A 22,863-nucleotide genomic window follows, 5' to 3' on the forward strand; every position below is an offset into this window, starting at 1 on the left:
CAGCGTAGCCTTCAACCTTTCATTTATTCTGATTTTTAAATCCCTCCAGCGCTCCTTTGCTCTTTGCACTGGAAATCAGCGAGAAGATTATAGAAATCCTTTTTCAGGTGAGAAACTAGAAATAATCCAGCCTGTTGGGGCTCAGTGTACAAGGCACCAGAAACAGAGCGCCGACTGCAGCCTGTTTAAAACCTTCCTTCTACCCAATACTCTATTTTTGTAAAGAGACGAACAATCATAAAGATGATTCGCTAATATTATTGTGACTGATTGTCCCCTTAAGCCACATTATATAACTCACTGCTGGGACACAGGATTTGAATCAGTTCACTTTGACAGCTTCCAACTGAATGTGTGAACAATTTCTGCTCTTGTACTGACACCTAGTGGTCATTAAATGTAAGACAAATTATAATAAAGAGCTCCAAACACCTTAAAGTGCATATATGTTAATACAACTGTCCTCTCTATGCCATCTATCTATCTAAAAAAATTTACCCATGCAACTCCTATATTTCTTCCATCCTCTTTAAAAACACTTTTGAATTTCACTCTTCTCAAATAAGTCAAATCCACTTTGGATAAAAGTTTAATTCACAAAAATACATTGACCAATATAATGAAAATGTACTAAAATGTACTTTAATAATCCATAAAAGCTGGAACATCATTGACAGAAAAACACAAGAAGCATTATTAGAGTTGGTTTAGTATAATATATTTCAGCTTCAAGAGACATAGAAATCAATCCTTATTTTTCCCCATATTTCTTCTATAAAAGACCCATTTTTTTTCTGAAGCATTATTATGCAAAAAATGGCATTAGAATATATTATGGGAGCTATGAAATCCCAGTGACTGAGTATAAAATTAAGTCACATCAGAGAGAGATATTCGCAGAAGAGAAGTCCATGATGAACAACAGGGCGAACAAAGAAAAAAAATATATATAATAAAAATAATAATACATATTATAGACCTTGATCTATCATCACTGACATGACAGGCATGGAGAATAGGTGTATGGCTATAAAAAAATTCTCACTTTTCCACTTTATTTCACTTGAAAACATCTACACTTAATAACTGATGCATTTTTTTCATGCTCGTTTTTGAAGAATATTTATAATCATACAACTAAAAAGGAGGTCAACTTCCATGTCTTTCAAATACGATATTGATATTGAAAAAGATGAAAAATACTGAATCCAAGTTCTAACTTTTTGTTGTTCCTTCTTTAACACGCTGTTGTTATTTTTCTTTTTGTTAAACTGTCAAAAAAATGAAAATAAAGGGGGGGAGGCTGCTCTCGGGCCGTGTAGGCAGCTCATGAACACTTTTTTTTTATACGTTCAGAGGCTTTTATCATCATCATCATCATCATCATCATCCTAAGTTTGTGGTGTACTTTGTTGGTGCAGAAATGGAGACTGTCCATTCAGGGTTCACACTGAAACTGAGACACAGAGGAAGGTCCTCGGAGGCGAGAGACCAGAGTCTTCTCTCACTCTCTTCTCCCTTACTGTCTTTCTTTCTTTCTCTCTCTCTCCCTTTATTCTCTCCGTCTCTTTCTCTCTCTCTCTCTCTCTCTCGTGTAGATCATCCTCGTCTTCGATAGGAGCAGTTCAGTCAGCTGATTCACCGTTTATGGCTGATGGAGGGAGGTGGGGGTGGGGCTGTTGGAATGCTGGCACGTTCCAATCAGGGCAACAGTTCTTCATTACAGCATTTCTGCAAGACAGCGGCACAGTGGTTAAGTCTGGAGCGGTCACAACAGCATCTGCAGGTTTTGAGTGCCATCTAGTGGCCGATCAGCGCAATTACATGTGGAGTAGGAAAACGGAGGAGGAGACAAACAAATGTGTCATGGGTAAATGTTCGCATGTGTCAAGATTTGGTCTCAGCAGGAGTCTTCTGAGTCGCTTGCCAGCAGAGGTGGCAGCTCCGCACTGTCCATTTTTTGTAATACCCACACAACCTTTTCAACATTGAAAAAGTTCATTGCTCAGCATGTGTAGCGGTCACTATTATAGATTTTGGAGCCTTCCATTCACTCGCAGATTTACGCTGCGTTAACATACCAATAGAGTGATGTAGTCAACTGGATGGCTAAGCTGATTAGACTAATTACTTCATGTGGATGACGTATTGAAAACAATGCAACATGGTTTATCTCTAGCAACACGGCAGATAAGGAGCTTGGAGTTTAAAGGAACCATCTTTAATGAAATTTTGTGTTTTATAAGTTTTTACAAACATACCTGAACAGACAAGCATGTAGATACTGTCTTTTGTATTTTTGTTTTATCTCTCTATGTTTTATACTTTGTTTTGTCCTTGCTCTTAAATTCCCTGAATTTATTGCAATTTCAAAAGTTCCCTCTTTAGGGGAAAAACAGACTCGGCTCAACATGAACTTTATTCACATATGCATGTTACTGGGATCTCCACCGTTAGACGCACAACCTCCAAGAAATGAAGAGTTGGATACAATGAATGAATGTTTGTATTTATTGTCACAAGGTGTGTGTGAAGCTTATGAATGTTGTGCTGCAGCCCACATCACAACACACTTCCTTATTTCTCACCACAATTACCATTTAAAAATCACAATTAAATCTTTGCTCAATGTTATCATTGGCAAATCTGATATCAAGCTCTATGTCCTGCTAATGAGTCAGTCCATGGATCCACCTGACCGTGTTCAAAAACAGAATATGAAGAGGTCTCTTCAGGTCCTTCAGCATGCTTAAAGAGTGCACAGGTGCAATGGTGGAAGCTATCCATCTGACCTCCTCAAGTTCATTCAGCTCTTACCCTTCTGACCTTCTGCTCCGTGGCTTATTCTGTGCTTAAGCCACACTTACATCATACGGCATGGATGGAAAAGATTGTAAAGATTCCAGTGGGACTTCATCAAGAGGGTTGTATAATTACAGAGCATGTCATTTGTGTTTGCTTTTAAGGCACTTCCCTATTGGTGATTGACTTCATTCAGATGAGCCTCAAACTATTAATTACAACAACTCCAATATGACATGATTGCAGTCTCTCTTTGTGCCAACTGACAAACCTGTGTTGCGTTTAGTTTTGTTATTAAAAACAAGGGTTGTGTGGTGAGCCTGGTAGGGTTAAACCAATAGTTAAACCAGACATTTGTACTTGTGGTATCTTCAAAGCACAGGTGTTATTAACAAGATTAATGATGGCTGCGCTCCATTTAGATGTTCCAGGTCCAGGGCCATGCTGTAATGTGTGCTACTGCAGCTCGCCGGCATGACTAACTGTGGAATTTAAATGGTATGTGGCCATAATTAATGTCATTGGTTTCACCTGTGCTTCTGCTGCTGTGATGAATCAAAATGTCTGCTTTAAAAAGGTCTTGCTGTGAAGTCTGTAACAGGAAACACTCAGCAGGAGCAACATCAAGGTTAACCTCTAAAGCTTAATTACCAAGTCTATAAACTCTAATGGCATAGTTGATAAAACAACATGTGGGCAGATCTGAGTCGACGCCGAGCAGAGTTTTAACACTGAGGAGGAAAACGGCACCTGTTGCTAAAGGTGGCTAAAGGAATCCTACACATACAGGTTAAAAAATGCCGGAAATCAGAAAAAAGCTGCAGGTACTGCTTGTCCACACCTTAAGAATCAATACAACATCCGGTTAGGTATCAACTCTCTGCTCCTTCCTGTCCCAGTGGATACAGTTAAAACCACAGACTGATGGATCATGAGGTCAGCAAACTGGAAAATGTCCATGTTGTACAAAGTCCTATTAACTCTCTCTGTCCAGTCTGTGGCTGGCACTGTAACCCCTCTCTCTCTCCCTCGGTGTATGAGCTGGTGTGTTGTGAGCAGTGGAACAGTGAGGCCGTAATCCCATTAGTGTTGGTTCATTGGGTCGGCCAGCGTGTGAACGAGGGGGGGGACAACAGACACCGCCCCGGGGCAATGCTGACAGAGGCCCCACTCTCACACACACTGTACTCAGTAACTGACCAACACAGATGGATTCAGACGAGGAACGCAGTGGGTGGTTTAGCGGCCCTGATGTCTGGGCCGGGCACAATGGCACTGTCTGTTTCACTAATCCGCTGTTATCAGTAATATCACAGTTTTATTTCCCCCTACACTGCAAGTTCAAAGTAACAGAATAAGGTAGATATAAAATCTCTGCTGAGGGCTGTGCTTCGCTGGTTTGGCAACACTGAAGTTTTTGTGTTAACAGTGACGGTAAGGCCTTTTGAGGGGCCGCACTCTGACCAAAACTGTTGAAAAACTCTTGTAAAACTGTGGTCTGTCCAGCTACACCCATTTTAATTTCCAAACAACAAAGAGGCCCTACATTGACACCAGACTTGCACTTTTTATGTCACATCTGTACAGTTTTAACTGTAACAATTACATCTGCATATTTCCACTGCACTCTCTCCAGTGTATTCCTTCACATAACCACTTTGCAGTTTTATTTTATATTCTACTTTTTCTGCAGTGCTAGACTCAAATGTATTCTTCATCTGTTTTGATATTAACTGCCCTGTATGCTATATGGAAGAACACTTTAGGGGATGAATAAATGGTCTATAGACTGCGTTTATACACAAAGCGCTTTATAATATTGCCTCTTATTTGCCCATTCACCAATCGATGGTGGGAAAGCTGCCATGTGGGGCGCCTGCCCGTCATAGAGAGCAACTCAGGGTTCAGTGTCTCGCTCAAAGACGCTTGGACACGTGGACACATGGACAGGATGAGTCAGGGATCGAACCCTGAGATTAACAGATGACTCTCTACTTCCTGAACCCAATAAAGTCATTATACCACAGGCAGTAACTTCTCTCCTGCAGCAGTAAAGTTAAGTACTGAAGTACCGATTCATAAAGATTCAATTTATTTAAATTTTCATTTAAATTTAGAGGATATATTTATTAGGATTTTGTGATTATGGCAAGGTGATACAAAGCTGGAGGGAAATGTATTGATCCTTCTAAAGAAATGAATTCTCTGCTCAGATATAAGCGTCAGCGGCAGGAAAATGCCACTAAATATGGTAGATTGGATAAATCCAACAGTAAAGACAGCTTGTGCTCAAGTCCTCCAGTTTAGGTTTCCCTACTCATTTTGCCACTGTGCTGCCTATTAGTCTCAACCGCAGTATGGGTCAAACAGAGAGCTTCTTTTAAAAGAAAATAATCAGGCCAAGGCTACTGTATCGTAAACACATTAGGCAGTCACACAACACATCCTACAACTTAGTTTGCTCCAAGCACAGTGAACTCTTTAGGCTTATACCTTCAATGTTTGGAAACACTGAGGCCCCACTTGGTAATCTCCATGTGAGGCTGGATGCACATCATGAGATCTCACAAGATTTGCTCAACCGACTGAACCCAAACTCATCTTTCAAAGGAAACTTTCCACATCAGGGTGGAAACATTCTTGCTGTGACTTTCTAAGATGGTGAGGGGAGTGTTAACTGGGGTTAAATCTTATCAGGAGCTCAGAGTGACCTCTGACCTATGGTGGGTTTTTTGGGTCAATGTGAGCAGCTAAAATTAGAAGGGGGCAAAATGATGATATATAATGTATACTGTGAGATTTGTATCCCTGCAGAGATTTACCAAGGAAAGCTTTGCTTTTAATATTTCTGCCTGTTGAAGGTCATTACAGGCATCGTTGCAAATCAATAAGCACGACTGCTTTATGGTAATTTTGGCATTATAGGAATCTTGCACCAATGTGATGGAGTACTTTGATTTGTCAAGCATCAAAAGTTACTAGACTATCAAAAAACAGATGTAATAAGATGGCTGTATATTTAATTATAATAGTTTCTCTTACTCAGCTGTATTTTCCAGAAAATGTACTATATCATAACACACAATAGGTTTCCAATATGAAAGTAGATTAATTGTGACGGACAAATTGTTAAAATAACAAAAAAGGACTGCAAATACATCAGCTCCAATCTAATGTGAAGCTCCAATCCAGCGCCTCGGATGGAAGATTCATTATTGCGTCATAAACAGTAAATGTCAGTAAAGGCCAATATAAAATTAATAGACGAGAAGGACTGACTGTAATAAGCAGTCTGGTTTACAGTGCATGCTGGGTTTCAGACTTCCTCTTTACCAGTTTCCGGGCAAACTATACAAAAGAAATGAATAAAGAAGAAGCAATTCTGATTTTCCTGGGAAACAACGTGATGACAGATCAGGATTTCCTCAGATCCAACAGCTGCTGCAGTCTGCTGAGGTCCATTTTTAAATTCAGCCATCACAAAGTGACTCATTCATTCAACAGCAATGAAGATAAAATAAGAAATTGCTAATGGAAGCACTTCACACTTGAAGTGAAGGCTGACTCAGGGGATGTTGGCCTGTCCAGAAACATGTACTGGATGTCTAAGTAATCAGCATCAAAGAAATGTTAGTATTGTCCCAGGATGACTCTGCAGTCACTTATAGAAAGTGACAAGACATGTCCCACACATAAAACTTAAGAATAAATCTGTCAGACTGGTGTGTTGTCACAAGGAATACTTTCTCTTGAAACAACCAGGATTGGTACAGTTTAAGGTAAAGTAAAGTAAAAGCATTTTTAAAAAAGGTACCTAAACCAAACTTTCCAGACTCTTTGGAAAGTTTTTTATCACATCTTTATTGTTACATAATTGCAATTGTGAAAAATTAAGTTAATATAAAGAATTAATTTACGTGCACAGCAATGTATATTGTTACTTTGTTTATTTTACCAGCTGTTCATATCAACTTTGATTGTATGTTTTGATCATGATGATTTAATTCTTGCAAATTTTGAGGTCAGGATACAAGTAATAAATATGACGACGGGATGTTTTTATTAAATATATATATATATATATATATATATATATATATATATATATATATATATATAAATTAAGCATTTTCATTCTTATTTGAGCAGATGCCTCTCAAGACTTTGTATGAACCCTGGACAACGACTACATTTTAAATCAGAGATGAAGAAGGATTACAGTGCCATCACTACCAATAATAAAAAACCTATTTCCATGCTGGTTTATTGTTGTAGTTTTGTTACACTGGGATCAATACAAAATGTTCTCAAAAACACATTTAAAAAAGGTCAGACTAAAGATTGAATATTCAAGACGTTTCAATGGTTTAAAAATTCAGATTAATGGATTTGAGACTTTTTAGGATGTTTCAAGGACCGATGGGAACCCTGCACTAGGTCCAGTTAGATGAAGCCAGGACTGGTCAGATGTTAATATGAGGTCAGTTCATTTGGAATAAACTGACCCTGTTGAACACGCAAGTTAACTCAAGTTTCCACAGAAATGTGTGTTTGTATTTTGTGTAATTTTTCCACATCAAGAGTTTCACTCCCACATGCCTCTCTCTGAATTCCCAATGTTCCTTGTGTGCTCAGGTTCTCACAGCTCAAGAAAGGACAGCATCCACTGTTGACATGATATAATATTAGGCTACATAGATTAATTTGACTTGACTTTGCTGCAGGCAAACAAACGCCTAATGGACTGTGATGAATGATAAACTACACCTGATGTAAGCAGCATCATCTAAGATGACATAGAAAGATATTATGTAACGCTAACTAACCATACAGCCTGCCTATGCATCATGACCTCATGAACATGTCAGCTACTGGGCCTTTATGACTAACACATGTGTTATGAAATTTTAGACACACACACCTGGCTCAGAGCTGCTGCAGGGGCTGGAGAAGGGGGGGGGGGGGTCTTTAAAGCAGGACACAGTTGGATTTCTTTTTCGCCTTCTTCTTTTCCACTGGCGTTTTCCTATTTATCTGTCTGACCAGGTCATAGAAGATCTGAGAAGAAGACACAACAAAGAGAAAACATAAAGTGTCAAGTGATTTGACGGCAGTAAAACGATCCTCTTCACACTGAAGCCAGATCACTAAATGTATTGATGTCACCGTACACACACAGCAGGTTTAACAAGGGTTGCAGCACTGAGTAACCAACCTGCATCTTTTGATAAACCATACAGGTTTACAGGCAGGGTCACCAGTGGTTTGTTGCCATGTATACTCACATCGAGGACGTTGATCTTTGACTTAGCAGAGGACTCTAAAAAGGCACAGTGGTTCCACTGTCTGGCCAGGTTCTGGCCCTGCTCCTTCCCCACCACACGCTCATCCTCCAAGTCGCACTTGTTCCCCACCAGGATCATCGGCACCTGAGGACAAGCAAAAGTAAGTATGTCAGTAAGTGTAAGTAAATTAAGACGAAAGATTGAATCCCTTCGAGGCAAATTTGTGACTTTGAGTAATAAAAATAAAATCAACTTGAATTCTTACATGCAACCAAAACGTGTTAATGTAATATATTGAATGTATATAAAATTGCGGCAAAATGAATATTAAATACACAATTGTCAGCACCTGAAGAAGAAAAACAAGAGATCTGAAACAATGAAAGGTGCTAATCAAACACAGATGTGTCTAACATGGAAAAGATGGTATACCAAAGAGAAGATGCAACACAACCTGATGGAAACAGTTGTGAATAAACTGACTGCTGTACTTCTGAAGACACAGTTATCATTTGCCTCTGTATACAAGGTAACTTGCAGGCAAAAAAATGACGGATACATTTGTTCTTTCATACAGGTTGCCGCCTACGCCTCAAAAGTACCACAACAAATCTAACCCTGTAGGCCCAACACGTCTCATCACATTGGTGAAGCTGAAGTCTGTGAAGGAGTTACTGGGACTGGGAGATAGTGGGAGTAATTTGTCAACAAACTGTCTACTCATGTTCATCCTCACAGTACAATAGTGGAGAGATGGTTATTAACAGCTTAGTAGTCTATTCATTTTAATTTGATCCCTGGAGTGGAGGGACACAATCAAGAAAAAAATCAATCAATCCCTGTGGGAAGGCAAAGAAAAAAGTCATTAAGGTTACACAACAGTTACAAAAGAGATTAAAGAATCGATATAAACTAGCAGTGAATGCAGCTTCTCATGGTTTTATTTCCTTTCCAACCAAAACTGAAAACAACCAGAGAACACAACCGCTGACATGAAGTGCAGATGCTTTTGGAATCTCCCAAATACCCAACACTTCTTCTTTTGTGCCCCGATTCGGATGTTTTAACGACCAAGGTCAAAAAAACAAAAATTCTCTGAGGAAGAGAGAATATTCTGGGCAAAACTTCAGCCTCTAGCTGTCACAGTGGGCAGAGCCGGAGTAGCCAGGGTGTCGGGATGCGTCTCATCCTGCCTGCTGTTTCCTGACCGGCTATCTAGGGAGCACGCTGGCCCGGAGGAAGTCATGGCAGCCCCGCCCAGCCGGGATAACATCGCTTTCCTTCCTGAATGTTTTTTCAACATTTCAGCTGGATTTCCATGCTCTGCCTGCTGTCTGGAATTACATGATATTGTGAGACTGCTTGTCTGTGTGTGTTGTATTTAAAGTTCATTTAGTATGCAGTATAATTTCACATTTAAACTTGGCTTCATTATACCACCAACGTGAAACTATCTGAGCAGGGTTTGAGGAACCATTCAGTTAACAGGATACTGGTGTTTGTGGTACAGCTTAACAAGCATGAGACATAATCAACTAGTGGAAAATTTTGCATGCAGCACAACAGGCGCCAATAATAAATCAGCTGGGGAAATCTATTTGTGGTGGGCCTGCAACAAATAAATCCATGCATGGGAAATCCTGCAGTCGCTCCCTTCTCCTGGTCCCAAAATTGGCCCCTAGACTTGTCTTGTAGATCTGGAAAAACTGGATATTTGTAAGCAGTATGCTAGTACCCTGACGTGTGCTAACTTGCTCAAACTCCCACCGAGAAGTCTACTCTTCAGAGGTCGTTTTTGACAGCACATTCCTCTAGAAAATGTAACACTTTCGAAGGAAGAATGAATATTCAAGGGCCCCATTTTCTTTTCTCTCTCGTTCTCTGTGGGCTGTTAAGGCAGACGACAGGAAGCCGCGATGTTTAGGTTAACCCCATGGAGGTTGCTGCTTGATGTTTGATATCCAAACAAGCCCCTCGCACTGGACTGCTGAACGACATTTCTCCCAAGGGGTCCTGGGAGAACCAGTGGTATGCCCTCCTTACACAAACTCTGAGCCGAGCTGGGATGAAAAGGATGGAGAGAGGGGATGGCAGGATGGAGGTATGCAGGAGAGAAAAAATGTTCAGAGTCAGCAGCAAATGAGGCAGCGTTAGCCTACTGCAAGAATCCACGCAGCCCACAGAAAATCTGTTCAGATGCTGTTAACATGCTACAGACAGGTCCTGTCCTGCCCACAAGGCATGCTAGAGATTGGATTGTGGGGAGCACAGAACAGGGGAGTATAGAGTTGCTTATATGAATGGAGCCAGTCGTTCCTAATGCAGCGGTGAGTCACAAGCATGGACTCAGGCATTAGTACCATCAGAGTCACACAAGTAGAGACTGAGATGGCCCGGAAAAGTCATAAGACCTCTCTTACATAAGAAGTGTGGAAGGAAGTGAGGGAAGTGAGCTTTTAATACACTGCTGACTGCTCACTTACTTTTTTCTTCACTCCCAACGACTTTTTTAAGTAGATAGAATTTTGGCCCTACTGTGTTTAACATACAGTCATTTCAAGGCTTTTTCGATTGAGCTTGGCATTATTAAGCACGTCTGTACAGTTTGCCAGCTTTGCTGTAAATGGTGCACAGAAGAGTGAGAATGAGAATGAATGAGAACAGCTGTAGCAGCAACTAGAATGTCTGCTTAAGCTCCGCAACAGCTTGAAAACATGTTAAGCATTTCCTTTGGTCGTGCATTCCTGCAAGGGGCAAAGAAAGATAAACAGATGTCACGGCCATTATAGGTACAGGCTCAAATCGCCCGTGGACTGATAACTGACAGAGTGGCCGTAATAAACAGATAAGCACGAAGGTTAAGAGTGGGGTTTTATTCAGAGGGAGTATAGTTAGTGAAGAAAAGGGACATCTGAACTGTTTTCTTGCACGCTGAGGAGCCACTGATCCTGCAATCCATCTGTTAGCCTGAGGCTAACCTCAGCTCCCCAACCACGGAGCCTCTAATGAAGCACCACAGCCTCACGATCCAGTGTGTTTTTGATGAGCTGAGGCTTTCCTTGCACATCATCCCTGACAGTCCAATCACCCACACTGAGTGCCAGACCACAGTAAGACCACAAGTCAGGCCATAGAGAAGGGGGTGGGGGCACAGAGAAACAGGCGCTGAAAAGGCCAGTCAAAACAAAAAGCATAAGGTACAACTGGCACAGATTAAGAGGAAGGGGAGCAAGAGAACGATTAATAGATCATGCTATAGAACATGAATAAAACGTGTACGCCGGGCTGCAGAGGGGCTTTTCAGATGGTTGACAGGGAACACAGAGGGAGAGAGAGGGAGGAAAAAGAGGGAGAGAGAGGGTTATGGTAACATTCATTCCCTCCAGAGATCACCAAAAAAGGGCATCGAAGATCGTGCTGACGCACTATCTGCCCCACCAGAGAGGGGATGCAGGGCTTACTCACTCAACAGCCTCACAATTTACCAGAGATACAGAAAAATGGAAATGTGCTTCTAACAAACACCAGGAAAACAACGAGATGACACATCCTCTTTTTATTTGCACGGTTTCTGATCCAAGCTGAGGGGCAGACTTGGAGGGGGAAACCATAGTGTTCATAAAAAAGCAAAACTAAGACATCCCCGCTCTTTATTAGACTCTTAGTTAAGTGGGGACTACGGCTCTGTGCATGACACTGATATTAGCTAATGCTAAGCTATGTACAGTACACAAGTTTCACTTAATGCTTTCTCATTGTTTTCACTCAACAGACAGCACAGAAACCACACAGTGACACCACATGCAGCATGTCGAGGTAATACAAATTTGTAATTATTGGCATAAAATGCAGCGATTACAGTGTTGAACGGTATCCACGGCAACGGAACACTGGTTCTGAACGATGTAGGCGGCTGAGAACACGAAAGTGGGGCGCTAATAACTTTGTACTATTTTCCACTATCTTTGTTTCTGCAACCCACTCAACCATGATATAAAATAAAAATAAGTTCTGTGAAAATGTGGCAGCGCTGATGTAAACATGCTTGTATGCTTTTGAGTGTGCGTACTGTAAACTTACATCCTCTGTGTCCTTTACTCGTAGAATCTGTTCTCTCAGGTCCTGGAGGTCGTTGAATGTGGACTGTGCTGTGATGGAGTATACCAGGGCGAAGCCTTGGCCGTTCTTCATGTACAAGTCCCTCATTGCTGTGAACTGCTCCTGCACAGCGGGAACAATACAAGAGGAGGGACAGGCCATGAGCTCTGTCATATTGTCTCACATTTTATCCAATGTTAAACATTTAATGTGCATTGAATATAACAGGCAATCACATTATTGTGACTTGTGCCGTGGAACTGCAGGATCTCCCTAAAGTTTTTCTACAGCACATGTGCACCATTGTGCAGTTTGGAAAGACTATCAGCACCCTTTGATCATTCCACTAAAAACATGCATGAAGATGTATGTAGCTTGTGCACCATCAACATACAGTACATTAAATTAACTTCCCCCATTCATCGAGCACAAAAAAGTGGTCTATTCCTTTATGAACAGGACTTCGAGTCTAAAGCCATGCTGGCAGCGCCGTGTGGCACTTGGCTTTGAGTAGACCAACATCCTCTCAATGATTATGGTGACACATGCTGATATTTAGCAGGTATGATTTTAACCATATTGCATGATAGCATGATAGCATGATAACAATTAATTAGGAGCACCAAACAAGTTAAGACTTATATGAGTGTCAGTAATTTTGCCGTTATTAAGTCGTAACCTAAAGAAAAGTTTTGTACAATTTGTGAACTTTGAACTTGACTGATCCTTTAAAAAGGGGCAACGCAACCAATTCTACTCATGAAAGTTTGTTTAGTGGTCTTTGGGAGTACTACTGCATGTGTGTAAACATAAAGGCTTTTGTGACAGCAGTGATTACATTACCCACAATGCAATTTAGCCACTGGGTGACATCACTGGAGGCAATTTATTAGATTACATGCCGCTTTCTCTCGAGACTCAAAAGGCTTTTTACTACTTTTCATATATATTTAGCAGTACTCCCCAAGACCTGCACACACCTGTAAAATTGGTGGAATTACCCTTTAACAGGAACTGGATTGTCTGCACACAATCCATTAAATAGAACTTAAGATGTTTCACTCAAAACCACAAATGTCAACCTCGTGCAGCCCAGGAGAAAAAGTCAGGGGATCGATAAAGTCAGCAGGATTCATTCTTCAGGGACCATGAATGTCCTGACAAATATGAATCTGAATCCATCCAACAGTCGCTGAGATAATTTTAGTCTGGACAAAAGTGGTGGACCGACCGCTTGACAATCCAAAAGGTCAGTGTTCAATACAGCGACTCAGGAGTCCTTACTCACAGCAATAAAGAGTATTGACGGAGTTCAGTGGTTCGAGTTCACTTACTGTGCCTGCTGTGTCGAGAATTTCAAGCATACATTGCTGACCGTCTACCTCCACTTGCTGTAAGAGAGAAAAATGGTAACAGAATATGATGATGTGCAGGTTGATTTCAGTTCAAGGGAAAGATTGTGCATATCTAAAATACTGCATACAGTAAAAACCAAGAGCGACAACTGATACAGAGGATGAGACAAGATAGAAGCAAGAAATATTAAAACATGTAAAGACAAAGAAGGGAGAAGAAAAAGAAAGAAAACAGAAGAGAGAAAACCCAAGAGCACCATATCATGACGTGAACCTGCAGAGCAGCTGCTAACAATCAACTCATTCCAGTCCGGCACTCTGCCTCCCCCCCTCAAGGGACACTCACCTTTCTGTATGAGTCTTCTATTGTAGGGTCATATTTTTCCACGAAGATTCCCTGTACAAACTGAACTGTCTGTAAGAGAAGACACAGAGCACCCCAAAGTCAGATCAATGTCACCTCCTGGCCACAAGAACAAAACATCCGGAGTGGCAAGTATGGCCACAGTGCCGCAATAATGTCTCCACAACAACTCAGGAGGACATTGTGGAAGAGGATGTTCATAATGTTGCTCAGGATGCAGACAAACTACAACTAAATCTTCCAATTAGTTGTATAGACACACATGACATACTGTACATGTGCTAATAAAGAGATTGAGTGCTTCATTAAGCACTGTGCTTAATGGTAGGTTTACATTTAGGGTACACTGAGTTCACCTTAGGAACTTAAGGTCTAAACATGTCAGCCTGCCACTTTGAGGGATTAACCTGACTCCGACACCTGGTCGAAGTTAGCTAAGCAGGGCATGCTACATTTCACAGACATTCATGGCCTCCTGACAGCCTTGTAATGACAATTAAGTTCATAAAAGTGTGTCAGGATTTGTGTCTGTCCTTCAAGTACTGTACTGAAGTGCAATTTTGAAGTACTTGTACTTGTCCATTTTCTGCCACTTTATACTTCCCATTTACCACATTTTGGAGGCAAACGTACTTTTAACTCTACTACATTTATTGGAAAACTTAAGTTACTAGTTACTTTGCAGATTCAGATCATTTATCTATTTCATTGTCAATTGAACATGAAAAACCAATAATCAGCCGATACTTACAGTAAACAGGTTATTTCCGCATCTAGAACTGATGGCAAACCTAAGACTGGCCGTACACCTTAAACAAAACCCTGCTCCAAATGGATGGGAACTAGAGCACGACTGATACCACTTTGCCGACATTATTGTTCGATATGTGCCGATATGAAAATGTGGTTGTTTTTCTACTTTTTACAGAGCATTGCACAGAAAAAAGACGCTTGGGATCATTTTTAATCATTAACTTCCGAGTGAAGTCGAATGTTTTAGTCGACCACTGTCATTTTGGTCAATAACAATTGTTAAACTGTAAAATATCCTGCCTCCATTACGTGCATATATTTTTCACAAGTGTTCAATAACATTTGAGGGATGCTTTTAAAACATGTATGTTTATGTATATATTCTGTGTATTTAAGAATACCGGCCTAAATATCGCTATCTGAATGTTTTTTACTCCCCGTCATTAGGTATCGGCTCCAAAAGTCTAGTATAGGTCGGGCTCTAATGGGAACTGCAGACACAGAAACATGCAGCTAAATTTTCAAAGAGCTTTGCTGTATAAAACTGGACTAGAAGACACCTGAACACTGAGAAATACAAGCCTGTTTCCTATAAATAGTTAAAGCAAAAGCACTAAAAGTTTCAGTCAAAAAATAAGGAAAAGGACAGTTTCATATGTGCTTTTGCGGCTCCCTGTGACAAAAAAATGAGAACAGTTTACACAGAAATTACAGTCCTTCAGAGTGTTCAGGAAACACACTGCAGGGGGGTTAGAGGTGTGTGGGGGGCAGGAAGGGTTTCAAGGAGAGAATACTCACCAGAGCGGACTTGCCCACACCTCCAGAGCCTAACACCACTAGCTTGTATTCACGCATGGCGGGTTTGCTTCACCGGACAGCCCAACAATCTGCACTGGACAAAAGGGGAAAAGCAAAATAGGACAGACAAAATGAGAAAGCTGCAAAAATTTGAGAAAAAGAAACAAACAAAAACAACAAAAACAAAACAAGATCGAGCTTTCTTTTCAAGCTAAACAAAGGAATTTTCCCAGTCTGGTCTCTGAGTTTTTCCACTCCAAAAAGGAAGGATTCTAGTCATTCCTGGAGGTTATGGACAAGAAGCAGCACAACAATGGAGGGAACACCCATAAGTGGAGCAGCTTCAGGGTGGAGGAGGTGAAGAGTATGTGACCCCGCTCTAACACAAACCAGCTGTGGTGTGTATGAGTGCAGGGGGAACTGAGGGGGAGATGATACATGGATCTGGCAGATATTCCTAATAATGACACAATCATCTGGCTTTCACAGACCAAAACACACCCTGCTGTCAGATTCTTCAGTCACTCACTCACTCTTTGGTATTGTACAACAGCAGTATAGCGTCTGTCTTTTTTGACTAATGACAGAAAACAGCTGAGGGAAGTGGAAACTGCGACGAGGAGGAAATTGTGAAATCACTGGAATATCCCTTTAAGGGAGGCAGAGGCTTCGAATCATTGGCACACACTGTGGCGTAAAGTCAGTTGGGTTAGCCAACTGGGTCACTACAAGTTGGGTTACAGAGCCGGAGAGACTGTTACACGGAGGTTTAGCTGTGTCGCTGGGGCGATGTGGGGGATTTCTGAGTCATCATCTACTTGGAGGCTTCTTATCAGATTATATTTTTGTAAAAGTCTATGTACGGCAGTTGGCAAAAGTCTGAAATGTGTACCAAGCTTCTCCAAAGCATCAACTTTTAAAAGAGCAAAGAAAAACAGCCCTACTATGAAATTTCAGGTTTTATTTAGTAATCGGAGACTTTTCTCAGCTTTTCTCAACCCATATCTCTTTTCTTAACCCTTTTTTAAGGTTTTCTGGTTTCTCAAAAGTGAATATTATCTGGTTTCTTTTGTCTTCCAAGTACATAAACATAATATATTTGGGTTTTGAAATGTATGAATAATCTTCATATGACTTCTTTTGTCACATCATTATAAATGACACAGACAGGCAGCAAATTCTTACATTTAAGAAGCTGAAATCAACAAATACTTGACATTTTTGCTTGAAGAATGAGTGACACGATTAATCAATTATCAAAATAGTTGGCCATTCATTTCCTTTCAATCGACAAAATTTTTTTAAAGTTTGTATTAAGATGATTTTCCTTTTTCCAGCTGTTTCTACTTTGAAGTAAAGGTTAGCAGATCGCAATCATAACAGAGTGCAATACTAAATCAGACTGTAGACTCAGGTAAGGTAACACCATTGTTTGCCCAACTGTAACATATTTACCCAGTTACTGACAAAAGATGGAGCTGTATCCAAACCTTCTGAGGGAAAAGAGAGATGGCATAACACCAGGTTTCTCTGCACAACAGAGGTCTGGAGACCAGGGGATTCAACTGTACAATCATGGGTTGAAAGGTGCAGCATGATGGCATCAAGCCTGTGCTGAGGAAGTGGCTTATGTTAAAATCAGGTCTCAAGGAAGACAGTATAACCTCGTTTGATAATCAACCCTTTTAGCAAACCATCAAAAAGCTAATCGCCGGCCACTCTGGGAAGCAGATGATCCCCTCCTACACTGTTCTTTTTACAGCACACTCCTCATCTAAATACTCAGTGGGGTGGACAAAGGACCTCCAACTTCAATCGCAAGCAGTGACCATGTGGGACATGAAGCCCAGACTGTGAATAATTCATACCCACTAATCCTCTACGCATAGAGAAGTTCCCCTTGCACGATTAAGGGAGGAGCCACTTGGATGAGAAAAAAAAAGAAAAAGATGCTAAGAGTCTGCTGCTCTCTCATGTAAACATTCAAGTACAGAGTCAAGTGCATGCACAGTGTCAGATACGATGTCATACAGACAATGTCACACTTAAGGCTAGGCCTCACTTGTCAGCTAACCACACGTCATGGTTCTTGTATGGAGACTGTGGACTGACCCCTGCTCAGACAGATGATGTCAGGAACCCGCTCTGTGACAGTACCAGTTAGATTATTACGGTATGTGACTGCTTCAGAGGTCATCATGGCGAACGTCTGCTCCTACAAAAAGTGTATCGTAGGAATTTGGTTTCCAATCAATGTATTAGAGCTTAGGGCTTATTCTTTTATGTCGATGTAAAAGAAAGTAATAAAAAAAGTTCCTGGATCCATCCCTTTCTCTGGATCGACACCAAAAGTTCATGGGGTCTATTCTGGGCCGAGACCCATCCTCCATCCAACTTTAGCGGAAATCTGTTCGGTAGTATTTTGTTTAATCTTGCTGACAAACTAACAACCAACCAAACTTAACCTCCTTGGCGAAGGTAACAATAAAGAGAAACTAAAACATATGCAAAATTTGCTTGGGAAGACACCGTTTAAAGTGTAAACAGGCATGGTTGTTACCTGCGTTTGCTTTATTGACTTTTCATTTTTGAATATCTATAACGAGTTTACATGCTTTGTTTTTGCATGACCTTTATTGTTATGGTTTTATGTTTATTGCCTATGTTGATACTGGGAATGCGAGCTCAGTTCAATATTACTGATATTTTCACACGTCTGGAAACAAACTTCCCAACTAAAAAGAGAACTAACCAAGACTTTTTTTTTCATTTATGTAATTGTGGTTGCTTAACACAGCAAAAATGGCAAAATGGAAAAAGAATATGGGAAACAGTCACCCGAGTACCAGGCACATTCATAACATGAACTGATGGGTTCTTGTCTTCAGAGTCTCACTTGAGGGCAATGAACCTCAAATTAAAACCTCAAATGAACGAGTTTTCCGGCGCGGTTTGAGCTTCCGGCGCCATTTGAGCAGCACCCTGCTCCGCTGCCTTCCTTTCAATACCATCGGCATGAATAAACTTCTATCTCACATTATCCTGTAGATGTAAGCGAGCAACACCAGTCTCCTTGAGCTCCTTGCTGATTTAGTTTTTTCAAAATCAGTCGTTTTCCTGGTGACTTCTACATAACTGTCATTGCCTGTACTGTGTGTGAAAATTAGGGCTGTAGCAATATAACATGTTCATTACATTATCATACCATGAATAGTTATCTAGGGTATTAAATTCTACCCTTTAAGTGATGATAACAAAATTATTTTTCATGAACCATGAAACCATGTTTTTTAGATGGTTATCGTACTGTGAAAATGTCATACTGTTGCAACCCTCTTCATAAAACTGAAGAAAGCTACTGTCCTGGTGAGCTGACATCGAAGCTTTTGCCTTCAGATAAATACAATCAAGGATGGAAATAAAAACATCACCAAGCATTAAATCACTTAAAAGGGCAAGCTTTTAAGTATTTCTGAGCTCGAGTAAAGGACAAACATTTCTCGGCTCGAGTGTATTAATTCATGTTCTCGAGAACGGCAAAGTGGTTTGCTACGACACAAATGCCACCCTCCAGAACTCAAATGACCTCAGAGATCAAGGCTCAAACCAATTCTGCTTAATATTAAAATCAGTGACAAACATCGGCCTCTTCGAAATGTTTTCTTCGAGCTTTTCGCTAACATACGCGCGTTTTCTACGAAAGATTAAACAAAATGAGGGACATGACTGAAAAGGATGCTCTTGCTCCTGACATCTTATCTACAACACTTTCATACCAAGAAAACTACACACGACACTGCACTCTCTCAACCGCCGGCCTACACACTCAACACAAACACACACACATACACAAGGCCATTTAAGGCCATCTCCCTTTAAAACCAAACCTCTGCCTGTTTCCACTGCCCTCAACTACACACTGTCATTCCCAACAAAACAAACACACGGCTGCTGCTGTTACTCTGCTCTCGTAGTAACCCCAGCAAATAAGGAGTGAGGGAAAGCCACACGCCACAGCAAACATGCTCCACCATGACATCACTGCATCACTCACCCCTCTACGGCCAAAGGTATGTATCCATCTAAGGCTGGAAATTGGACGAGCAAGCTGCTAGCAAGAATATGCAGCGAACGTGTCTGGATAAACTATGTCTCAAACTCAAGGAAATAAAAGAGCAGGAGGCTTCACAGCTAAACTACAACATTCAGGATCCACGATTTCCTGGTCTTGTGAGGCTAATCTGACAGCAATGAAGCTGTCACAGCGGCTGACTCAGCAGGACGCGATGATTGGCAGCTGCCCTCTGTATCTTCCACCAAGTGCGGATGGTGAAGAAAATGCACACATCCTGTGGTTAAGCCGGTAGCATGATACAAGCCCCTGTCCCATCTTCTTACTTGCTTGCTTGCTGACACCGATAAGAAAAATACACACTTGAGGGTTAGGAGTAGAAAAACACCGGATGAGGTAATAGTTGTTCAGGTAGTGGTTTTTTTTATGTTGATAAGCTCCTGGTTACTCATTACCCTCACCAAAACCACAGTTCACATCACTTGTTCACACTCGGATCAGCATTTGAAACCCACTAACATTAAGGAACAACCCAGAAACTATTGACAGCAGAAAATCTGTCAAGGAAACATCTTAAGTAAAGACAGAGTGGTGGTTACACTCAATTTTACACCCATCTCATTTTCTACTGATATCCTACTAATGTATTCAACATTTCCTTGAAAGAGCTTTCTTATTTGGTTTTATTCAAAGGCTTTTTAATAGTTATTTAAGTTAGCTGTGTTGAGTTTCAACACCTGTTGAAATCCAGAGATCCAGAGGAATTTCCTTTATCATTTCATTTCAATGTATTTATAACTGTAAACTTTATTCTTCGTACGTGTTTAATGATTGCCTGTCCTCAAAATGCACATGTTAGCATGTTCAGCTGACATGCTGTGCCCCAGCTAAAAGACAAGCTGGCTAAGCAGTTAATTAGAATGAATTAATTGGAAGTAACCCTGTCTCTAATTTAAGCTATAATTAGTGCCAAATTACATTGTTCTTGGATGGGGAATTTATGAGCCTGTAAAATAAACCATTACCACCTGAGCTTAGAAAAAAAAATGCTTCCACAGTCGCAACTACTGTGATATTTTGAATCTTTTAAAGGGCTGATCTTCACATGTGATAAACAACACTGATTTACTTAATGCAATAAATCTTAACTGTAATGAGGATGATTCTGATGTCAACGCTTTAAAGATAAGTTCGCTTAAAAATGCCCATGCCGATGTAAAGTTTTTTAGTCCACAACAATATTTTTGAAGCTTCACAGCAAGTGATGGGGACTTGTTTAAAATTGTAAAGAACCCACCGAAAAAAAACATAATGGCTCTATGTACCTTCTCAGGGTAATCGAAGTCTCTGACACCCCAAATACATTTGATAAATACATTACACCCTGTTAGAAGCCAAAATCTTCACTGCAGATGTTAAAATAAAAGCGTTAGCGCTCACCCCACCTGAAGTGGGTGACTGAGCTCGATGGCGTGTCGGGGTGTAAATAACATCTTTTCAAATCAACATGAGATCTCGGGGCTTTCGGAGACTTGGATTACGCTGGACGAGCTGCATGGAGCGATTTTATGTTTGTTTCGTTTCTTTTGTTGGATTTTTTTAGAACGCTGTTTAACTGCGAAGCTCCTGAAAATGCTTTGTGGACTTTTAACGACTACATTTTCATTTTTTTGGGTGGACTTCTCCTTTAAGAGAAAAATCATTTAAGTAGTGACATTCTCGCATTTAGTGTCAAACTTCCAACGGCAATCTTCTCAATCATAATTACACCGAAAAAAAACACGACTTAAAAGGAGTTCTTGGATCTCTTTTTCAGATTCGCCGTCACCCTGAATGCCCCGTTGAGTCAGAGCAAAACTGCAGCCCGGCACACAAAAACTCTGCTGTGACTTAATTATGACAAAGATCTGTAACTGACAAACGCCATCAGCAGAATGCATCTGTGTCACTGGGGCCTTGACCTGTAACCACATCCTCTTTCCAAAGCACAAGAAGGCTTCATGCTGATAGGATGGAAAAGGAGTAGCTACCTACTAAAATAGTCTCTTCCAGTCTCTGTTCCTGTTCAAGACCCCAGACAGCAGACTTGCTGAAAGAAGAAGAAGGGGGGGGAGGGCGTGAGGTTTTATAGCCTGTATCTCTTCATCAAACCTGGGCTGGGAAGAGATTTGGGGCACAGGATGAGGCAGATAAATGCAATGGTGAAAAATTGCGCCTTTGACACAGTTAGCCTCCTTGCAGAAATGCCTACTTAACTTGGAAAGTGCACTGATTTATTATTAATAAAGTTGACCTGATGTGTGTTTATAGTTTGAGGATGGAGTACACACCTTTTCCTGTTTCACATCACTCTCCCTGCAGATATAAAATAACCTGCAACAGGCTGGCATAAAGCTTGGACCCAGACAAGAGAAAGTCATTTGAGCTCTTGGGTTATCTCACTGGGAATCTACCTAATTTGCTTACGGCAGTAGCATATGCTTATCACTCCAGGTCATGCTAAGTCCCTGCAATCTGTGGCTGTGACTACCACAGAGCAGTAACTAACACTCCGTCCATACATGATTAACTTATCACAACCTTAGCTTCCACAGCAGCGATCAAATTCTGGTCAAATCACAAACCCGCTTACGTATAAATCCGTAAAAACACCATAATCTTTAATCCGGGCAAATGAGACCAGCATCTGTGCCTAAACAATCCAGTTTCGTACCAGCAACTACGCTAAGTCCCGTTATCAAGCTCGTTAGCAAAATGCCGCTAACTAGCTAGCTTTAACTGGCTGCGTCGGGCCGCCGACACTTCACACAGCCGCTAGCTCGTTAGCATGCGAGCTAGCTAGCCGACACATTCCTGTCCTCGGCGCACAATCAAAACACAGCTAGGTTGTCGGAAACACGCTGCAATCGAGCGCATTTCACAGCTCAAACGTCGAGCGGACCTGGCAGGCTTTAAATCGACCCGCATCGCGGTGTATTTGCTCGGGAAAGACGCAGCACCGACGCTAACGTTACCTGCCCTTCCGCCTGGCCTTGACTAAAATGGGGAGTGCACACTCCGTTTTGTACTTGCGGTACAATTCTTCTCCTTTCTCCGACATATGTATCACGCGCCGTGCACTCTGCGGTGTCTGCGTGTTATCCCGCAAGTGTCGACGCGACGCGCCTCCACGCAAATGCGTTATTTCACCGCGTTTAGCATGTAGTAAAGTTTGGCATTTCCACTCACCGTTTCTCGCTCGCTGTCTTTCGCCGCTCCGCAAGTGTCAGTTTGCCTCCGGCCTGTGTGCGCAGCAGACGTCACTCCCGACTATTTCTCATTTTTCTTAAAAGGGCA

General features: G+C 41.2%; 1 protein-coding gene across 2 annotated transcripts; it reads right to left on the bottom strand.

Moving 5' to 3' along the window:
- Positions 1–617: 617 nt before the first annotated feature.
- On the bottom strand, positions 618–22,863 carry LOC311254591 (ras-related protein Rap-1A-like). 2 transcript variants are annotated; one of them, XM_084348453.1, is made up of 8 exons: positions 22,756–22,863; positions 15,456–15,544; positions 13,887–13,955; positions 13,520–13,576; positions 12,168–12,308; positions 8,088–8,231; positions 7,724–7,860; positions 618–1,731 (listed from the first exon to the last, which is right to left on the bottom strand). In XM_084348453.1, exons 2-7 carry the CDS (start codon positions 15,510–15,512, stop codon positions 7,771–7,773), a joined length of 558 nt encoding a protein of 185 aa, XP_084204579.1. In that variant the 5' UTR covers positions 15,513–15,544; positions 22,756–22,863; the 3' UTR covers positions 618–1,731; positions 7,724–7,770. The 2 variants fall into 2 exon arrangements, with proteins under 2 accessions (XP_084204579.1, XP_084204580.1); XM_084348454.1 differs by having other exon boundaries at positions 15,456–15,549; positions 22,756–22,839.

This window comes from Pagrus pagrus (assembly GCF_965226575.1).
Source record: "Pagrus pagrus genome assembly, chromosome: 3".
NCBI lineage: Eukaryota > Metazoa > Chordata > Actinopteri > Spariformes > Sparidae > Pagrus > Pagrus pagrus.

Excerpts from the sequence above, each read along its gene's own strand:
- LOC311254591 (XM_084348453.1), bottom strand. The coding sequence starts at position 15,512 with ATGCGTGAATACAAGCTAGTGGTGTTAGGCTCTGGAGGTGTGGGCAAG. Across the intron at positions 12,309-13,519 it reads TTCTCGACACAGCAGGCACA|GAGCAGTTCACAGCAATGAG; the intron begins GTAAGTGAACTC and ends CCCGCTGTGCAG. Across the intron at positions 8,232-12,167 it reads GAGTAAAGGACACAGAGGAT|GTGCCGATGATCCTGGTGGG; the intron begins GTAAGTTTACAG and ends GCTTGTCCTCAG.